This window comes from Balaenoptera acutorostrata, chromosome 3 (assembly GCF_949987535.1).
Source record: "Balaenoptera acutorostrata chromosome 3, mBalAcu1.1, whole genome shotgun sequence".
NCBI lineage: Eukaryota > Metazoa > Chordata > Mammalia > Artiodactyla > Balaenopteridae > Balaenoptera > Balaenoptera acutorostrata.
Window position 1 is genome coordinate 177,905,409 of NC_080066.1, and position 21,840 is coordinate 177,927,248.

Here is a 21,840-nt window from a genome sequence, read left to right on the forward strand (position 1 = left end):
AAATGGGAGCCGGGAAAGATTTGAGAGGCGAACAGACTGCAGGAAAGGCAGCCCCAAATTTCATAAACAAGATAGGCAGATAACCCAGTTCGCACGCGGGCAAATAAAAACATTTCTTTCGATCGCTTAAATATTTTGCCAGCTACTTTGTCTTAAGGATGATAAAAATATTATGTATTAAGCGGGAGGGGGTAGCAGGGAGGGAGAAAGAGAGAGAAATCGCATGAAGTCAAATGCTCTGCTCACACTGAAGAATCCTGATCCTGACCCTAGCCCACCTCCCCGCACCCCGATGGGAAATTGGGACTCTTTCTGGTTTGCTAGAGAGAGAAGATGGAGGGAAGCCAGCTTAGACCTGAAAACCCAGTGATGGAGGTTCTGGCCTGCCTGTTTGGGGCACTGCGTAGTGGGGATATGGCCTGGGGTTGGCATGTCCGCAGCAAGTGGTCATTTGTTGCTTCGAGGCTGGTCCAGAGGCCCAAAGGCAGGGGACCATGACATCTAGAGGCGGAGGGGGTGTGATTCTTGGGGTCTCCAACCTGGAGAGCTCAGGGCCTCCTCTGGACTCACACCCTGGTCAAAACACCTAAGGAAAGTAGTCATAGGGAATAACAGGTCCATCTCGAGAAGGTGAGCAGACTCAGACTCTAGCACGCGGTCCGGCCTGGGCCTCTGCAGGGCCATCGAGGGAAAGGGCTCCATCAATCCAACAGCCTCCATGAGCTGTCTGCTAGGGCTCCTATTTTAAAAGCTCCACCACAGGTTCACGGTGAAGCACATAATAACAGTATTAGCTAGTAAAACGATCCTGCGGTTAAAATACATCTAATTAGCAGCCGATGACATCCATTTTGGCAACTTCCTATTTGAAAGAAGCAGAGCGCTACCTTAGAGACAGGCAGTGGATACTTACCCAATAAACCCAGGCCTTTCCATCATCTGTCTCTTTCTCTCTCTCCCTTTTTTGGGGGGACTGGGGAGGGGTGGGTAGAGAGTGGGGAGACAGTGGGAATAGAGAAGAAAGATTCTAAGGAGTCTTCTTTGTTACTCAATTTCCGAGCTACAAGGGTCCTGGGGGAGGGGTACTCAAAAAATAAATTCCTTCACTCCACAGGTATTATTTCATGTCTTTTTCTTAGTTTTTCATAACCAAGCTCTGGGAACCAGCGAAGACTAGAACTTGTTTTTCATTTCACTATATATATATATAAAATAAGACAAAGCAGAAGGGGAATCCAAGGCTTTAAGTGAACGCAGTGAGTCGCCGTGAGAACCTGCAAGCCCAAAGTCAGGTCCCCAAGGCAGGCCCCGAGGATGCGTGGGTGTGGGGACATGGCTTGGTCACTGCACCAGAGCGTTTGGGGGACCTAAAAATCCCCTATGGGGAGCTGCGGCTCTCCAAGTCCCACTTCCCACTACTGGATTCACATTTAGTCAGGCAAGTCTGAGCACCCACCAAGGTGTCCCTGGCTGCAGCAGGTTTGGGTTTGGGGGTGCCTGTGTAAGGTCCTTTAGAAGAGAAGCAAGGAAAAGGAGAAATGAGGTCTCACGGGGTTTGCACAGCTGCGTTTCAAGCCTTCCTTTACGGTCATTACAGGAGAGACAAAACACATAGCTCCAATCCATGCCTTTCCTGAGGCTGCACGCTGCAAACAGCAGCCCTCTGGCCTGCCTGGGAGGGTGGAGATTCCGATGCAGGTGGAAGGGGCTGCTTGGCTTCCCTCACTGCAGCCTGGGCCTGGCCGGGCTTAGGAACACCGTGGGTACCCAGCGCCGGGCAGCAGGAGGGAGGCCTGCGAGAACATCTCTGGGCTTAAGGCCAGGTCCACTGCCACTCCCCCAGTGCCCATCCAGAGACCGCCCAGAGCCCTGGGTTAACACCAGGGCATCTTCCTGCACCCACATTCTCAAGAAGGCTTGGCCACCGAGAGGAGGCCAGAAGCACAGCCCTCCCGATACCCCGAGCCAGGCCACCTCCCCCTTGTCTGCCTCCCACCTCCTGTGCTCCTGAGATCTGTCACGGTGAATACGCGGCACATTTAATGCATCCCAGAAAAGGGAGAGGCGAGGCACAGGAACAACCTTGCCCCCCAAAAACACCACCACACCCGCTTTCCTCCTTCCACCAGGGCTCGAAAAGGGAACACCCTCCCGGGCAGCTGCATCTTGCAATTAGAAGCAGGCACACATGCACACCCCCTGGCCAGGTCCAAAAGCACCTGTTCCAATGACTACCAACCACAACTTCCTCAAGATGCAAGCAGCTGAAATACTCCAGGGCAGCAGATCCCCTTTCCTGCGCCCTGAGCCAAGGATCAGTGAGGCTACATCACAGATTCCAAAACCTTCCCTGGCCCTTCCAAAAGGTCCAATAAGGGAGCAGAGGAAATTTCAGGCACTGCTGGGGAGGCAGGGTGTGGCTGAACCATATTCTGTGAACCATTTCGGGGTAAGATGGAGGCAGCTGAGCAAGTACTTGGGCTGACCATGCCAACCCCTAGTGGGCACCTGCAGGAGGAAGTACACAGCTTCAACTCTCCTTTTGCTGTCTTTCGGGGAAATCCCTGGAGCTCTCTGAACTGCTGGGATGCCAGTACACACAATCACTTGTTCTCCAGCCGGGAGGTGAGGCCTAGGCACCGTGGCTTCGAGACACACACAGATAAACAGGTATGAGTCCTCTGGGATGACCTCAGCAGGAAGGGTCGGCCAAATTGGGGCCCACGATCCTGGAATGGGCAGGCCTGGGGACAACAGAAGGTGAAACCATGTGTCTCACTAGCTAGAAAAATGTATGCATGAACATCTATTATAGAGAGATTGCACATATATGCATACACACACACTCACGCATCCATCAGCAATGTGGGCATGTTAAAATGCCTGCATGCATTCCACGCAATCTATAGAGGCCAAGGACAAACCAGAGTTGACAGATTCTGTGAATCTCACCAGCAAAAACAGCCGACCAATACCTAGCAGAGGAATTTCCCCTTTCCCCCTGATTTGGGCCTTCTGATCAGAAGCTGGGTAGCGGCTTCAATCTTCAGCAGTTCCTGCCCTAAAACACAATGTATGCAAGATCCTCAAGGAATCTTCTCTTGGGCTGCATCAGGAGCCACAAACAGTATAAGCACGTACCTTCACGAAGCACCCCTGGGCAAAAAGCTCAGTCTATACGTGGAAGTCAGAAGCTGGTTAAATCGTTTGGATTTCAAGCAGGAAGACTTTGGGACTTGGGGTCAGGACCCTGCGGCCCTTTCCCACATGGCCAAGCTCCAATGACCAGCTTGGCCAGGCAGGCCTTAGACATGTCCCCATTCATTTCAGCCTGGGGGGAGGGGGGAGGGGGAAATCCACAGTCAAGACAGAAGTCACGTGTCACATGAAGGGAAATCAGCCAGGAGGTGATTCTTCAGATTTGGTGCCTACAGTGAGTTTTAAACTAAGGGCGTATTTTTGTTTCGCATCAGCATCCACTGGGCCTGGTATCTGAGGGATGCCTGGAACACCGAATCCTGACATTTGTTTACAAACTGGTGAGTTCACAAGTTGTCGTGGTTTGCAGGTCCCACCAACTCCAACACTGGCTTTGCCATGTGCAGAGAGCACAGTGGAACCACAGGACAAAGTCTGAACTATGAGAACCCCAGAGAATTAAGAACGAAAATAAGGCAGCACAGCCAATGAAAAGAACATCAAGCCATCGGAATGCCCAGTAAGGTGCCCAGCAAGGAGGTTACCCTGATGACTCAGTCTGAGAGGAGCAGGCAGGAAAAGGGATTACAATTCCAGGTGTTGATGGAGTTGTGGATTTGAGCAATGCAGGCACCATCGACCTTTTTTAAGATCAGACCATAAAATTCTACCTGGGCAATAAGGGAACATGCAACCACAAGGGCCAGTGGAGCTCCTTGTTTTAGATGGACTAGAAATTTAACTCGATTACAAGGATGTTTTAAAAAAACATAAATAATAAAGGAAGACAGGAAGGAAGGGAGAGAGAGAGGGAGGGAGGGAGAGAGGGAGGGAGGGAGGGAGGGAGAAAGAGAAAGAAAAAGAAGAAAAAAATCCAGTTGTATTAAAAAAAAAAAAAACCCTGCTACAGTGTAAATGCATTTTTTGGTTTTAGTTGCATTTATTAGAGTTACATGCAATTGATCTCTACTATTGTAATAAAAAACCCAGCTCTCGCCTGCATTTTGCCGTTGATTGAGTCTTCTTCTTCTCCTTTCATTTCTTTTTACCTTTTGCTAATGGACATATAAAACACTGAGGTTCAATGCTTTGCATCACGTAAGAACAAAATCTTTCTATGGCCTCTTTATGTTTCTAAGCCAAGTCTGAAATGTCACTGACTAAAACACACTGAACAGGCCTATAATTACTTTCAACAAAATAGTTCCTTTAACTGAGTTTTCTGTAGGTAGATGGCATTTCACATACATATTGTGAGCCTTCCTTTCAGCGCAGGTAGCATTTGATGGCGAAAATCACCAATGTTTCTTCTCAGGGGGCCGTCTGACAGCCACCTTCTTACTTCTTCTTCGACATGAAATCATTTTCCTTTCCTAACACACCAACAGTGACGTACAGTGTGTGCACAACAAAATTTGTAAAAATTAACACTCCGCCAGATTAATTTAATAAAGATTGTTAGCACATTAACACCAATAACATTGCTCCTTGCGATTCAATCTAGACGCGTTCCCGGTGTCGCTGTAACAGGGGTTTACGTTCAGCTGAGGTTTACACCGCCATTTAATGTAATTAAAGAAACCGAAAGTGCAGTCCTCAATGGAAATATCATTTCTATTGCGGAGTATTCCCATTAGAAATTGGGGGAAATCAGAGCACGCTGACTTTGATTTTGTTGTAATTTTCTTTTCCCTTGGCTCTCTCTGAAACAGAGCTGATGTCCTGGACCTCAGACTGAATGCACTGCAAAGATTCCCTGATAAGACCCGCCTAGCCTCCTGGAAGCAGCGCCCAACATTTATGTACCATTGTTTTGATTTTGAAACTGTTAAAAAAAATTTTTTTTAATCTCTAGTCTATATTTGGCTGTAATTCTCTGCCCAGCAAACAGCATCACGTCGTGAAAATGACTTTTCAGATACCCCCAAGCAAGATTATGGATAAAAACCCAAAGGAAGGGAGGCCTCCCTAGCTATTCTTATATATAAACAACGATAGTGTAGCTAGAATCCCAACAAGCTCCAAACCCCGAACCTGGACAAGAATTGAGCTATCACCTCAGAGGATGATCACAGCAAAAGCACTTGCTCAGGAGGCCTCCGAAACTAAACAGACACAACACCAACCTGAAAACAGGAAAAAAAAAATCTTTGTACTACATCATCCAAAATGGCAGAGAAAATTAAGTCTTGGGGCAGAAATGAACCCGACTCAGCTCTCCAGGCCGAGCAAACAAAAGTGAGACGGTTTCTAAGCCTGCTTGCCGCAGGTCCCTGTGCTGTGCAGGTGACTAAGTGGGTTTTTTTTTTTTCCCGTTCCCTAAGTGCATTTTAATACCCTTATTCTACAATACATCCTAATTTCTCTGGGGAGAAAGAAAAAAAAAATTAGTGTCACTTAAAAAACGTCACTCTGTTTTGCAAAATCCAGCAGCTTCCTTGGCAGCAAGAGAGGCTGGCTGGCATTATCCCCTCATTTGACAAAACTACTATTTCTGGGCATGTGCTCAAAAACAGGTAGGAAGCAAATGCTGAGAAATAAGGAAGTAAAAACAGCCAACAGATTTTTCACTACCAAGAGCGCCAAGCGTAAACATGATTTATTTAGCTGTGTTTAACGTCTGTCCTCCACACAGCTACGAGACCACTTGGGTTGAAGGAAGGGTGGGGAGGAGGGGACAGAGTCGGGGGTGGGGGGTGGAGCTGGGGGGACAGCAGGGGACCGTGGAGTGGGGGGCGGCCCTGGATGAGGACTTTCTGAACGGCTCCGTTCAGAGTTTTAGGAGAACAAGAATCTTTAGCCCCAAAATACATGCATGTGTCAAAAGAAGGCAGCAGTAATCTGCTGGTTAATTAACGAGCTGCCACTAACAAAAGATGGAAAACCCAGTTCATACAAACAATATTTACATGGGAGCTGCGAGATCCTGTCCCCAGCCCCCCACAGTTGCCTTCCTCTTTTGCAAACCACGTGGGCTGGGTGCAGGGAACGGCGAGGAGGCCCTCCGGGTTGGGGGGGGTCCCGAGCTTCCAAGTCCAGGGGGAAATCTCACTGCCTTCCCTGCCCACCCTTGCATGCCCACGTGGAATTGACTGAGATCTGTATTCAATTAAGGAGCACCAGACAGCTTCTGGCTCCAAGCCTGCACCAACGCAGGCTACGGGATCTGCCGTGCCTCCTCCACCCCCTCCAGCTCCCACGCCGATGCCAGGGAACCAGGTCTCCATCGCGTCCCCCGTGGAGAAGGCGGAGTGCCACACTCCCCCACCCCGGCCCCAACCCTCAAGCCTGGGGTCTCGGCCCTCCTGGGGTGAACCGACCACATACGTACGTAAAGAAAGCATCCGTATTTTCCAACTAGCAAAACTAAGCCAGAGGTTTGGGGCCTTGCCAGAAGTGATTCCTATTAAAAGTCGAATTCAAGTCATTCAGCATTTGCTGGAAAAAGAATCCAAGCCTCTTCAAAAGAAAAACGGCAACAAAAATGTAAGACGAAGCCCCAACAGGACACTTGGGGCCTCCCATTTCCCCCGTGAAGGTACCATTTCAGTGCAGCCAGCTGTGTGCTCAGTGGGCATAAATGCCAATTTTTGTTAGCTTTGTGACGCGGTGGTATAGCGAACCGAGAATTTCCTCACCAGTCTGCACTGAGTTCCTTCCTCACCTGCACTTAGCAAGACTGTGCACTTAAAGGCTGCCTGCTGTATGCACTCCTCCCCAACACAAATCTACACTCCCTTTGCTCCACTCCTCTCCTGGGGCCAGACACCAAATGTCAGGAAAGATACCTTTTCTGGTGCACTCAGGTCAAGGACAACAACTCTATATTAGGATTCTGAATCACATGACAGTCCCCAACAATAACAAGGAGCTGAGGGAGAGGGGGCAGCTCCCTAAAATGAATGGGGATGGGGAGAGGTGTTTCCTATTGGTATTAGGTTCCTAAATTGGAAATTCAAGTCCTGCCCCTCACACCGCTCCTAAATCTCCCAATTCTTCCCCCTGCCATTGAAAATGACAAGCTACACAAGTAGCTGTTTGATTCCTTTCCTTTGCAAATTAGTCACCCTGCCCCCATGGACTAATAAACAAGAACAGTTTACACTTTTATGATGTCTTTGCAATCAGCAATTACTTCACTCCTCCAGAATGATTTGTTTTCAGATCTGGATGGCAGCAGGAGCATAAACAATTGGATAGCCCCATTCTACAGATGAAGAAAGGAAGAGATGAACTGGTTTGCCCTGCGCTTTTTAGGAGCAAAGCCATTTCAGACTTGCAGGTCCTTGCTTACATCTAGGATGCTTCAACACGGCCCCCAGCACAAGAGCAACAGCTAATACTGATCACAAGTCTAACCCAGACTCAGGTGCTGCCTGGAGGCCATGCTCATAGAAAATCCTCTAAGAAAATCGAGATCGCTCACAGCAATAACATTGAAGATGCTTAACTGCACCTCTGGAGGAGGCCTCCCCGGGATCCCTGTGGCTACCAGTTCCATGGGTATTTCTACACGATCCAGCCGACAAAATCCCCCGTTCTCAATCAAATCTCCAAAACATGGCTCCCGATCAAAGCAAGGCTAGTCACCTGTGCCCTGCAGACCTGTCCCCACGGCTCAAAACAACATGCCGCAAAAGCAGCCCACCTGCCACTCGGACACTGAAAGGTGTGTGTCCTCCAGAGGAGGGAGAGGACCCAGAGGGGCTGTGAGCTCTCTTCGAGAATTCTGAACGAGAACCTTCCACCACTCTGCCCCAAGCCTTAACCAAAAACTAGTGGGAGAAATCACTCATAAGTTTTATCATTGTTGAACCGTCAAAATAAAGAAAACAGAAATAAGGTAGCCTCCTCCTCCCCGCGATAGCCATTAAATCAGCCAATCACACGTTTACCTGTCTTGCAAGCCAAACATGATCACACCCGCACACACACACACACCTGGTCTCCAAAAATCCTGAAATGGACATCCGTCTAAAGGAACTGCAGAGACCCAAGAGGAGGCCCCTCGAATACACACCCATAATTAGTGTTTCATGTTTCTTTCTGTAAAGGAATCCGGTAACATAAATATTAATCAAACATGAGAATCTGCCTCTTCAGTCTTGGACCATTATGAGTGTCGGATTGTGATCTTTACCCGTATTTACAGATATTCAAAGGCAGATTCTATCTTGTTAGAACTGTTATAAATGGACGTCTGAGAAATCAACGAGCAAGTTCAGGCAGATATGAAAACCTTCCTGTCCCGGACTGGCAGCAGCTCTGAGTTCCCAAGTGTTGAATTTGTTACCTTTTCCGTAGGCCTTTCAAAAAAAAAAAAAATTGACAAATGCCTTCAGCAGAAAAGCTAGCTGCTCAAAGTTCGGGTAAGCTAAATCTGAGATTTTTTTAAGATCAACTCTTACTCAAAACGCCATGAAAGCATTGTTTATAAAATACTTTAGCCTTTGAGAGCACAGAAAGTGCCATATTAATGTTCTGTTATGATTGGGGTCAGCCCACATCATAAATATATATGTATATACATTTTTTTTTAATTACCTTGACTCCTGTTACAGCAAATATATTCTGCTTGGTTCAGACCTACTTCTGAATAATGGAAAATAGAGACATGGTTCCAATTCTAGCTAGAAAAGCTGTCATGGTGAAGGTAAACTTTTAATCTTCTATAGGCAAACAGCATACATTTTTATTTCCAGAGCAACAGCTTTTGGGGAAATGTTTGAACATTCTCTTAAGAGCTTTGTGGTAAATACATTGGGCGTCCAACCAATGCTTTTCTGGGTCTTTAAGGGCCTGTTGGAGTGCTTTAAACAATTGGAGGCCAATTTTTAGGAAGCAAAAATAAAGAGCGACTCCTAGTACGGTGACCATTTGCATTCAAATTCTCTTTGGGGGGGTTATTGTAAGAGGTCAGGCTGGAAGAAGGACTGACATTAATTCCCTGTAATTCCAGGAGGCTTTGTGCCCCATTCTAGTGAAGGGTTCCATTCTCACACAATTGGGAAAACACTTTTGTTCCTGGGTGCTTTAAAATCCCAGCCCCAGGAATTCCCTCTAGAAAAGCAGACTGCCTCTCCTCCCCCGCAAAAACAAAACAAAACTCCAAAGAAAACCACTTTGGGACACGGCTTTTGGCCCGGGATGGACATAAAAGGCACAAGGGAACTCTTTGAGGCACCTTCCAACCGGGCCTCACCTGGATCTAGGGAACTGTGGGACTCTGCCGGGCCGGGCCAAGGCGGGTTGATGAGGGCGGCAGGACCCTCTAGAGCATAGGCGGCAGGAGGAGAGGGGATCCCCAGGCGCCCCCAAGACCTGGGACCAACGCCAGGGAAGGAGTGCCACCCCAGCCTAGCAGGCCCGCCCCTCGCGCGCGGCGGGTGGGAAAGGGGGGTCCACTGGCAGGAGTTTTCAGAAGTCCTGAAATGCAACTCCCCACGCACGGAAAGGTCGCCAGCGCGGGCGCACGCCGGGGGTCTGGGGAGGGGGCGGCGGCGGCGGCGGCGGCGGGTGGAGGAGAGGCGGCCCTGCGCGCACAAAGGGGCCCCGGGCCCGCGGCCTCCCCGCCCTTGACCTTGGGTCTCCGCCTCCATCCATCTCCGCGCGCTGCCAGGGAAGAGGGCTGGCCCGGGGCCAGGGGCGAGCTCGCCGGGCGGCTTCGGAGCCGGGGACCAGGGGGGAGGATATCGGAAAGAAAGACTCAAGGGCAGCGAAGTGCTCCGAAGAAACCTGCATTCCAACTCCCCCGGCTCCTTCGGGAGCCGAGCCGGGTCTTGGGGCGTCTCCGATTCACAGCACGCCCTCCGCCCCCAAGGAAAAGTTGCACGGATGCGCGAAGGAAGCCCCCTCCCCTGGGCTAACCCTACGACTCGCCCGCCCCCCGCCTTCCACGGACCCGGGCCGAGAGGGGGAGGGGAGCTGTCACGGGAGGAAGAAAGGAGCGCGCCTTCCCGGCCAGGCCAGACGCGGGCAGGGTCAGCTGCGCCTCCGCCCGCCCCTCGCCGCCCAGCTCGGGCAGCTGGCCCATTAAGCCCCCGAATTATGCATGGGCCTGAAGCCCCCTCGGCCCTCCCGCCCCTGGAAGACGCAATCTACGTGGGCGGCGGCCGGGGGCCGGGTGGGCAGGAAGGAGTGGCTGATGGTCGCACAGCCGCGCGCCCCGGGCGCAGACCGGAGAGGCCGCTGGAGAGTCGGCGAGCCCGGCTGCCCCGCGGGGGCCAGACGCGCCCAGAGGCCCTCGAACAGAGCCTCTGCACCCCCGGCGGGACCAGGACCGGCCGGGAGAGGGGCACCGACCGCAGGGGAGGCCCCCGGAGCGGTCACGAAGTTGCCAGAGTGTCCGCCCATTTCCCGTACGAGGTGGGGGAGGGGAGGGGAGGGTTCCGGCCGCCCCCTCGCCCCTGCCTGAGCTCTGCACCACCCGCCGCGCAAAAGGCCATTGTGTGCCCGGTCTTGGCAGGGAAGGGAGACTAATGGACCCCAACCTTGGAGGCCGCCCCGGAGGGCGGGGCCTAAAGTCCCCCGCCGGTGTGGCAGGAGGCGCTCCGTCCCCGCCCCCTCCCACGGGGGAGGGGATGACTTGCAGGTGGTGGGCACCGTGGGGGTGAGGGGAGGAGACTAGGCTGGGGGTGGGGGAGTCGCAGGAGATCCGGAGAGGCGGCCAGAGGAGTCTTACACTTTGTAACCGTCAGGACACACGGGAAATTGCGTTCGTGGTGAGGCAGGTGGCGGCTGGTTTCATGGGAGCGGGAGAAAGGGGTTCAGTCTCAGAGTTGGGAGGATTTAGGTGTCCATCTTCCCACCCTCCCCCGTAACGCGCCAACGACCCAGGCCCCAAAGCGCAGGGCAGCCTCGTAACCCCTCGGAGTCAGGCATTCCCCACAGCAGGCTGCTTTCGGTGTCTGGAACCGCTGTGCTCCGGCCGGGCAGCACGACCCCGACGCCAGAGCGTGGACCTTGTTTGCTGTCTTAGGCCCCATTTGTTTCCTCTCCCCTTCCCTCCGAAGCAAAGGCCAGGTCAGGAAAATTACATACTTCTTTTTCCCAGCCAATAAAGTCGCCTCGCCTCCTTTGCAGGGAAAGTTTTACAAGCCAGTGATGTCAGTGATGCAGGGAGAAGACCACACTGCTTAGATTTCTTAATTGTCTGGCTTTGAACTCGGGGTGGGAGGGGGAAAGAATCCACTCTGGCTCCCTTGGAGAACTTAGTTTTGTGGGGTCTACCAACCTCAAACGTTTTAGCCAGTTGCTGGGGTGGGAGGGGGTCATCAAAGGTCTGTCCTGTTTCTCCTTAAGGGAGAGGAAGAACCCTATATGACTATGGTCACACTGCGCCCAGGATGGGCAGTCCCTGGCCCCCAGCCCCAGGGGAGGACCCCTAGAACCCAGCTGGGGGCCATGCTCTCCAGATGCCATGCTCTGGCCCAGAAAAGCCTTTGAAATAAAGCCAGCGTTTCCTCCACTACTTTCAAGGATCCCCTTGGTACCTGATGTCAGGAGAACAAGCGTGTTTTCTGGACACTGCTGGGTTAGACAGGCATCCTCCCTCGCGCTCCATCACAGCCCAGGCACCGAGGCTGTCAGGCCGCGGGGCTCTGCACATGCGGGTTCTTCTTGGGTGGGCGAGGACCCACGCACCTGTTGGCACCTTTGAGTCTGGATTCATCTGCCTACACCTAAGGCTGTGTCCACACTTGGAACGTGAAGGCGGTGGAAGCTGCCCAGGGTATTCAGCCAGGGTCAGCAGCCCTGATCAAATACTGCCTTGGCTTAGAGAACCAGCTTGCTGTCTCAGGCTGGGGGATGCACCCCACCCTTGGTGGTACATCCAAATAACTGCCTTCTCCTCTCCACACCAGGAGGTGGGGATTCTGACTTCTCACGTCCAACGAAAGGCCCTTTTGTTGCTGTTCTGCCACCCAAAGGAGCCTGGGGTCCCAGTTTCCATGCTGTCTGAGCAGCGGCAGGCAGCCCTTCTCCCAGACCTGTCTCTCATTCAAGTGGTCCCACCTCTCCCTCCCAGGCCTCCCCTCCCACACCCACCTAGCCTCAGCAGAGACTTCTCCTTCCTGAGCGCCCCCCACGCAGGGGGCCTCCAGAGCAAAACCAGCAGACCAGGAAGACAGCCCTAAGGACACCCACTTAAAAACAAAATAAAACGAAGCCCTGCCTTCTCCAGAAAGGCCTCCCTACCCCTGAGTCCAGCTAAGGGCCTCCAAGTCCTGATCCACCCCCACTCTGCCACCTGGAGCTCCTCCCTGGGCTCAATTCCAGCAAAGCTGACACTCCTGCCCCCTTAGGTCACTGGCTGCCACCTAGCAGTGCCTGGGCCAGGATAGGTCCAGATTCTGTGGGACCTGAGCTTTATACAATGCGGGGCGGTCCTCTTAACAAGAAAACAAAATACCAAGCCATATCTACAACACTGGGGACAGTGCCCAGAAGGGGCCTGGGCACTCAAGGGACCCCTAGCCTAAATTCCATCAGTCTCACAGGGCATGCACCAAATCCTCCCAGAAGAATCTTCACAGCTTGCAGCAGAAAGAGACCCTGTTTATCCTTTAGTGTAATAGTTTTCATTTTCAGCCACCAATTTCTTCAAAGAAAACCTACTTCCTAAGCCCAATATGTAACAAATGAGGAAAGTCCCTGAATGAACTTGCTTTATTCAATAAAATTAAACATTTTGGCTTCTTAAAAAAAAAAAAAAAAAAAAAAAGGAAGGGAATTTAGGTGGAAAGTTGGAGTCTACCCCCTACCCTGCTGCCAGGCTCCAGCAGCTGTTAGAAACCACTGGTGGCTCCTTCTCATATTTTGGCTAAGGAAGTTCAGGCCCAGAGAGGGGTAGGTTCTGCTCAAGGTCACACAGCATGCGGGCCACAGGTTTGGGGCCTGCCCCTCCCCACACTGCATCCAATAAGCTCACCTGCCTGTTACTAACCCTACCCTGGGTGGGGGTCAGCTCCTAACAAGACAGTTTTGCACAGACGGCAGTAGGCACAAAATCCACAGACATGCCTAAGACAGGGCTGGGGGGTCCACTGTCCTGATTCCTTCACCCCACACTAGACCCCAAGTGCCATCACGGAGCTTCACCCTTAGGGTGGAAATCGGGAGCAGAAGGGGTCTGTGCCAGCCACAAAGACCCACATGAACCCCGGGCGGCCTGGGCTCCCTGGAGATGACCCGGTGAGGACCCCATGCCACCCTGCGAAGGCCACTGGCTGGAAGTCAGGAGCCTAGTTTCTAGGCACAACCGTGCCACTGACTCACAGGGTGGCTGTGCAAGGCGCCTAAAGTCTCTAGGACTCAGTTTCCTCGTCTACAAAATGAAAGTAATATCTGATTTACCGCCTTGGTGGGGCAGAGACAGCGGATGGGAACGTGGGATGAAATATGACCACCGGCAGCCCATGCCTCACCACAGGAAAGAGCATGACTGCCGGAGTTTACACCATGGGCCCCTGCTCACTGGCTGTGTGACCTTGGGCAAATGACTTAACGTCTCTGTGCTTCAGTTTCCTCTCTGTAAAGTGAGGTTGCTAGGAGAATTAAATCAGTTAATATGTGTAAAACCCTTCAAACAGTGACTGGCACGTTGTAAGTTCTAATAAGGATGTGTTAAAGTAAAAATCCAAATATGAAAAACTCAGTCTTTTTGTCTCCTCGGTGAAAAGAGGAATCCAAGGGCACAGGGGGTTACAGCCCGGCTGCCTTATTTATATAACTTACTGACGTAGAGCCCACTCCGAAGAGATTCTACAGCTGCTGGTTATGCATTAGTCAGGCAGGAAAATTAGGGGGGGGGGGGAAAGCTGTCAAATGCCTAATAAAAAACTTAAGTCAACTACTAACTATTTACTGTCAAATAAAAACCCTAATAATAATAATAATAATTGAGGCTGAATGCTGGTTAGTTTCTCCGCTTGGGAGCCCAGTGCCTTTTTCTCTCACTCTCTTCCTTTACTTTCTTTCTCCCTTCCTGCCCTACTGCTGGAAGCAGGGATCCACCCATATAAATCACAGATAATAAGGTCCAAGACCTAAAAAGGGGAGAAAAAAATGACCCTTTAGCTGACTGGTATTTCGTGTCTTCTTAATTCAATACAACTTCCAACTACGACTCAGTGCTACAGTCACGTTGCGTAGCTGCTGACACTCTTTGCCATGGTTTGGACAGTTTACCAAGGTACCTGCCATGTCCTGCCTCCCTGGGAGGCCAGCAGGACAGGGACCATTCACCCCCGTTTACAGGTGAGGAAACCAGGACTCGTGAGGGGAAATGGCTTGCCTCAAGCCGCAGGGCTGGGCAGCCTGGTGTGGCCAAAGGTCACCTGTCCCTATTCAAGATAAACGGGGTCTGGACTCAGCCCTGCCGGCAACCAGTTACACAAGCTCAGACAAGTCTCGTAGTAGGCAAGAATGGGGAATCAGCAAAGAGATCCTTCCAGCTCAGGCCAGGAGGCCAGAAGCCCCATGCACCCCACTGGCGGCTCTATTATTAACAGTTAAGAATCCACAGGGACCTACTATATGCATACACTGTCTAAACCAAACCTTATAACAAGCCTGAATGGTAAGGAAGATTATCTCCATTGTACAGCAAACAGAGATTTGGAGAAGTGAACATATGGCTGTAGGTCATACAAGCCACTGGCAAAACCCAAATTCCAGCCCTGGTCCATCTGAATTCACATTTTATTGCTTGCTTTTCTGCCACCTTCACCAGGAAGTATGGGCAACTGTATGAGGATGCCTGGGACTGTGCATCAAGGGTTTTGGGGGCCTGAGGCCTCCTGGCAGTATCGCCAAGTGTCATACCCGGGACAGTCTTCAAAGACCACCTTGAATGGGGTCTAGAGATAGTGCCTGCCACCAATGGCTCCACCAGCCAGGCAGAATTAGAATACCTCTTCTCCCTAAAGGTCTCCACACCCTGTGCTATCCGAGGAAGCCAGGCAGACCTGAATCTGATTCCACTTTGCTGTGTGACCTCAGGAAAGTCCCTTAACCTCTCTGAGCCCCAGCTCAAAGTGGGATTAGAAATATCTGTATTTCAGAGTGGGGTTAATGGTATCTGTTTCAAGACTGATATCTATTTCAAGGTGAGAAAACCCAAGAAAAGCACCTGGCACGGTGTGGGTGACCAAGTTGGCCCCCTCTTCCCCACCACCCACAGGCCCTGCCCAAGCTCTGAGGTCAGCCCTGCAATGCCCAGCACCCCAGCCAGAGCCCAGGGCCCTGTCCCTCAGACAGAACACTCCATGACTCCTTGGTGCAGACAGAACTAGTAATTAGCTGTCACGATTTAATAATAAAAAAAGATAATCCATGCCACAACACACATGGATTTAACTAATCTTAATTTGAAGGGAAAATAACAACTCTAAATATATCAAATGCAAGTTTTTTAAGACAACCTGCAAGTGGGGTTTATCTCCAGTTTCCAGCACAAGCAAGTTATTTAGTTTCTCCCACTGGCCAAGCTAATATTCTTTTTTTCACACTTATTTATTTTTTACAGTCTGATACGAACATTCTCAGAGCAGCATGTAAATCCTCCAGCTGAGCAGAAGCCCTTTTCTGCAATGCATTTTGTCACTGGGACCCCAAACCAAAGCCCTGGTCTGTGCCCTGCCTGCTACGTGAACCCCACCCCCTACCTGCAGACACACCCCTGGCCCTTCCCGGGTTCCCACCAGATACATACAGAGCGGGTGGAGCCATCACAGCAAGGACCTGCCCGCCACCTCCAGCCCAGGGGGACCTGCCACCTCCTGTCACCCACTGCCTGTCTCCTGCATTTCTCCAGAAATCTGACATTTGGGGGTTGGGAGGAGGAGGAGCAAAAAAAAAAAAAAGGCCAAAGGCAAACCTATTTCTGACAGCTGATAGCTCATTCCTTCCGTGATAGCTTCTTCTGGTTACGGAAGGGGTGATAACACGCAAAAATGAAATACCAGTGATCAGGGGCTATAAAATAGGAATTCTAAGGAGGAATCTGGAGAGAATGGCTGAGAGAGATCTCCAAAGTAAGTTTTCAAGATTCTGACTTAGAAAAGCAAGCACCTCATGCCACCAGGCAGGGTCCACGCTCTTTTAAAAGATTTCTAGATGCTTCCACTTCTCAGTGGTCTACCCAAGGCCAGACCCTGTGCTAGGTGGGCACTTAACACCCTCACCTCATTGAATTCTGAGCATGAAGCCAAAAAAGTAAGTGCAGACAAGGAAACTGAGGCCCAGAAAAGTAAAGCGACTTGCCTGGGTGGGTGAGTAAATCCCACCCTGGCCGACTGGCAGCAGAGCCTGTGCTCCTTCAACCCCCCGGACCCCACCCCCAGGGCGACCTGCCCTCAGAGCTGTCACCATATGACAGTAATGTGACTGAAGACAGGGGAAGGAGGGGTGACACACCGGACGGGACATGTGAGGGTTGTCCTGAGGTTGTTTCTGACGATGGCATCCTCAGAACCCCATGGAAATTTCTCCCCGATCCCAAGGAGACCTACAGTCACTGACACCAGGAGATGACGGAGCCAGGGAGAGAGCAGAGCATCCGTAAGGAAAGGCGGAGGGTGCTCATATTTGTAGTACGTGCACCGTGCACCAGGCACATGTCATTTAAACGTCATGAGTATTGTTAGGTAGGTTCCCAGACGAGGAATCTGCAGCTCAGAAGGTCAAGTCACAATGCGAGGGGCCGGCAAGCAGCAGGGTGGGGCGCAGACTTGGGCTCTCCAGTGTAGGCCGCAAACCCAGACACCCCTATCCCCACCTTCTCCTCACCCCTTCTCAGGATGCCCATCCCAGATAACAGCTCAGAGACTCATGCACTTTGCAAAGCCTACACCCCACTCATCTCCCCTCCCAGGCTTTACTACTCGTGCTCCCCTTGATGGATGGGTCCCCCAGCTCCATCAGAACCCTCCACAGAGGCAGGGAGAATGCAGCATGAAGGGATCTTGAGAAACGTAAAGAACTCCTATACAGGCAGACATGTATCAGATGCCTGCCCCTGAGTCAGATCTCCAGCCAAAGGCCTTACCTCTGACCAATGCCAGCCCTCTGTCTGCAGATGTACCTTGGACACGAGCTCCAGGGACCTCCTCCACCCACAGCTCATGGTCAAGGAGCAGCGCCCCGGACCTCGACCGCACACATCAAGGGCAGGGTTGTTCCCAGGCCGTGTCCCCCAAGCAGGACAGAGCAGCGGCCCAGATGGCCATCCTCCCACATGCTCCCGCCCCCTGGATGTTCTCTCAGGTGAGGATGGCCGGGGCGGGGGAACGGCAGTAGGTGCTCAGTTGTTGGTTGAATGAATGAATGAATGAATGAATGAATATCCTCCAGGAGACAAGGCTTCAGAAACGTCCTCCTTCTACTCTCCTACTTCTCTATCATTCAAAAATAAATAAAAAAGGAAGAGTTAACTATTTCTTTTATACCCGTCTCCAGAATACCATCTCAAAGAAAGGGTCCAACCCTGGTGTAATGACCTACAGAATCCCAACACAGTTCTCGCCCTGGGGATGCCCTTAACGGTGGAAGGGATCCCACACATTTACAGACCAGCCCTGCCCATCCACCTCTGGAGCCCTGCCTCTAGAAGCACATGGCAGGAGGAGAGTTGGGACCAGCCCGTCTGGACCACACTCAGACTGTGGGCTCCAGGAAAAGCGGGACCCTCACGACCACCTGGGCACCTCACCTCAGACAGCCAAGCCAGAGGCGGCGTCCCAAGGATCAGCACTCCCCGCCCCGACCAGCTACCGACCGGGGCCAGCTCTGGGGACAACAGCGGAGCACGGACTGGCCAGAGCATCCCCCTGCCACGGCCGGGGAGCAGGCACAGGAGAGGCCTGGGCGAGGCCAGCGGTGCCCACGGCTGGGGCAGCAGCTGTGTGGATTTCCGGAAGCCCGGGCGGAGAAGCGCCTGTGATTCCTAGTCCCCCTCTTAAAATATAAAGACTCAATTATCTTTGAGCAGCTTGCTTTACACATGAATTGACACATTTATTTTACAATAAATAACTGAAAGTTATCTGTGTTTCCTTTACTGTTAATCTACACAGAGAAATAATAAACAGGGCTTGTCTACAAAAATGCAACTACTGCAGTCCTCAGAATTCAATTAAGCTAAAATAATTAATACTCCCACCATATTAAATGACTATACATTTGAGCTACTGCAGTTTTGTTCTTTAATCTTTCCTTTTTATTGAAAAAAAAAGAAAAGAAAAGTTGGTGCCAAAGTAGGGAGGGGAAAAAGCAAAAAGGGAAACTGGGAAGGAAAGAGCATGACGGGCTGTTAAAATGGAATGGTCGTCTTCAGCTGACACAGCATGGAGACTGTCTTGTGCTTTCGATTAAAATAACATTTTAAATGCTTTGAACAAACATATCTCTTTAGACTTCTAAGGGATTATTTTACATATTTCTTCAAGAATGAAGAAATCCATTCGTCCTGTTGCTGAACAGAAAGGGCCAAGAATATCTTTCGTCACACACAGAAGAAAAATACTGTAGGCCACTGCAGTATGACAACCCAAAAAAGGGGGGGATGGCGGGGGACAGGGGAGACAGTGGGGTGAGGACAAAGCTGCCTCGGAGATTAACTTTGCCTTTTATGAAATCATATTTAGCCGCTTTCTTAAACAAACCTACCCACAAGGATCTGCAGCCTCTCACTGGAAAATACCTTCAATGTGAAATAAGGATTCCGATGGGTTCTGGCGAAAGCAGGAAGAAAGCCCTTCCATTGAAACATGAATAGGGGACCGTCTCATCGGCAGAAGCCACCCTGAAAGGTCTGTGTGCACTGATGCCAGGTGTTTATACCACTGGTGAAAACTATCCCTCTAGCGTCAGACAAAGAAAAGAAACACAGACAAAAGGGGCCCAACACCTTTGTGGATCATGGCTCCGGCCCTAAGGAAGGAAGGATCACTCAGATCTACACGGTGCTCTGAGAAACCAGGGTTTACAGGACTTTGGCCTGAACATGTCAGACACTTTTCTCAATGCCCTTGGCAATTTAAGAGTGTGGGAGACTTCGTGCTAGGACACCCACAAGAAGGCCAGCCGCACAGGCCAGTCTGGTTAGACGGGGTCTCCCCAGGGCCCAGCCGGTGCCTGCAGGAATCTGCACACCACCGCAGTCTCTTCACAGGAGAGAGAGTTCATTAATCCCACTGTACAGATGGGCAAAGGGAGGCCCAAGGTCACAGAGCTGCCAGATGGCTGCCACAGAGCAGCTGGGCTTGCTGCGTCACCCTTACTGCCTGCTGGGTGATGGGGGGTTCCTGGGCATGCCCATGCATCTCACCCGTGGGAGCAGAGTGTCCCACTTCCATCAGGCTCACCCCGCAAGGACCACCCAAAGCCTCAGTCCCTCCAGTCCGTTTTGGACCAAGACACGGTGGAGATGGATACACAAACTTCCCAGCCAGGCACCTGCCTGTGCGCTGCCACACCAGAAGGGACCCCCAGGAGAAAAGTTCCACTAGCAAAGCACTTGTGGAGCCTCTGCTCCTTTAACCCGCACACCAGGCCTGCCGGGACTGTCCCTCCTGGTGACACGTGGAGAAACTGAGGCTCTGACCCTGAAGGTAGTCCAAAGTCTATCGGCAGGGTCTAAACCCTCACCTGCACGAACTCTGATAGCGTCTTGCTGCAGGACAGACTGCTGTTTCTAGGAAACACAGGCCAACCAGGGCCCTGAGCTCAGAAGTACGAACCGGAAGCAAACACTCTGGGCTGCACGGAGCGCGGGCTCCCTGGAAGAGGCTCTGGTGCGCCGTGACCTTGACCTGGAGAGGACTTGATGCAAACTCCCTGTGGTAAGCAGACCTGCCAGAGGACGCAAGCCTCTACACCTGTTCTTCAGGTGCTAAAAGCCAGCTGTCCAGGTGACCGGCCAAGTGGGCATGCCAGAAGGTACGGCCAACCTCCCCCAAGGAGCACATGCTCCAGCAACTTCTCACAGGCCCCTCTCCAGACCTATGCCTAGGATCAGGCAACATCAGAAGGGGCCTCTTTTGACAGATGGGAAACTGAGGCCAGAGAGCAGAGGAGAAATGAGGGCCCTGCCCACATGCAACATCTCATTAAGCCTCACGACCACCCCGACGAGATGGGTCTCATTCGCTCCACTGCACAGATGGGGAAACTGACTTGTCCAAGTTGTGAAGAACGAATTCCACCCAAGACTATCTGGTTCCAAAACCAGAGACTAAGCCAAGAACGCCTGCAAAGGGAGGGCCAGCTAGCCTTCCGTCTTGTCCTCCTGGCCACCTACGGATCAGGCCCCACAATGGAGCCTGTTGCCAAAAGCAAAGCAGCCATCATCAGCCCACTGGGCCTCTCGGAGCTCCAGGCCCGTCTCCTCCTGAGGGTCACTGGACGGTGGCCCCTCGGCAAGGGCGAGCCCACGTGTGGCCCCATCCTGGTAGCCCCCGGGCCCTCCCAGCACCAGCACCCTCAGACAGGGGGCGAGCCTCCCGCAGAGCGAGGGGCGAGGGCAGGCCTGGGACCCGAGAGGTGGCTTCGGCAGCGGCCAGACAAGTGCAACGTTCCATACCTGCAATGTTCTCCTGCTTGGGGCAGATGCCTTTCGTGGGTGAGAGCAGGTGGTCATCTTCGTCGGGGGTGACCTGGATCCCGATCTCCACCGGCTCGGACACTTTCCTGAGCTCAGAGCGTGAGGAGGGCGGCGGGCTGCCCTTGTCCAGGCCTTTGTCATAGCAGCCACCCAGGCTGCCGCCACACTGCTTCTTCTTGTGCTCTATAAAAACCAGGATGTCCCCCAGGGGGAAGTTCATCTGACACTGTCCACAGGTGAGCAGGTCAGGGTCGGGGCCACCCACCATCAGCCCCAGGCTGCTGGGCTCCTCTATCTCCAGACCCTCATCTTCCTCGAGGATGGTGGCCTCCACATGCTCAGGCTCTGCTGGAGAGAGAAAGGAGAAGGGAGGGGGGGGGGCAGAGAAGACAAGATGGGCTTAGGCAATCACAGGCACCCATCGCTCATTCCAACCCTTCCCCACCAAGAGGCAGGCCCCTCCGTTGCAGGATGCTAGACGTCACCACGTCCTCCCCACAACTCCTGGAGGCAGGGGGTTCACCATCCTGCGTGCAACAGATGGGCAAACTGAGGCTCCGGGAGCAGCGCTGCAGCTCCCAGAGGTTGTTGCTTAAGTGGTACTGATCTTACTGCTTTCTAGTTTATTTCCTGCCAGTTTCCCCCCCACCCCCAACTCAGCATAGGAACACACACATGACCACCCGCACATCCACACACATCTTGGTTTCACCAGAGACTGGGCCGTCTAGAGAGGTGTCTCTCAAGCTTTGCAACATCTAAGAATCACCTGGGAGCTTTGAAAACCCCTGACACCCAGGCTGCACCCCAGACCAATTACACTGAGAGCCAAATATCAGGCTGTGTTGTTGTTTTTTTATTTTGTAAGATTCCCAGGTGATTCCGATGGGCGGCCAAGGCTGAGAACCGTGAGCCAGAGCTGTCTCTCCCTGCTTAGGCTCAAGCTGCCCCCTCCCTTCCCTCCCACCTTTCATTCACGTCCTCCCCATTCATAAGAGTCCTGCTCGCATTCCTCTACCTGAGACCTGGCTGCACAC

At 52.0% G+C, this 21,840-nt stretch overlaps 1 protein-coding gene across 4 annotated transcripts in view; it reads right to left on the reverse strand.

Moving 5' to 3' along the window:
* The window catches only part of BCL11B (BCL11 transcription factor B), a 92,406-nt gene that overhangs the window by 57,030 nt on the left and 13,536 nt on the right, over positions 1–21,840 (reverse strand). For 2 of the 4 annotated variants that reach the window (XM_057543649.1, XM_057543647.1), the window contains exon 2: positions 20,783–21,148. In XM_057543649.1, coding sequence (XP_057399632.1) covers positions 20,783–21,148 — 366 coding nt within the window. Of the gene's footprint in view, positions 1–20,782; positions 21,152–21,840 lie in introns of all 4 variants that reach the window. The other 2 variants (XM_057543648.1, XM_057543646.1) reach the window with 1 other exon arrangement.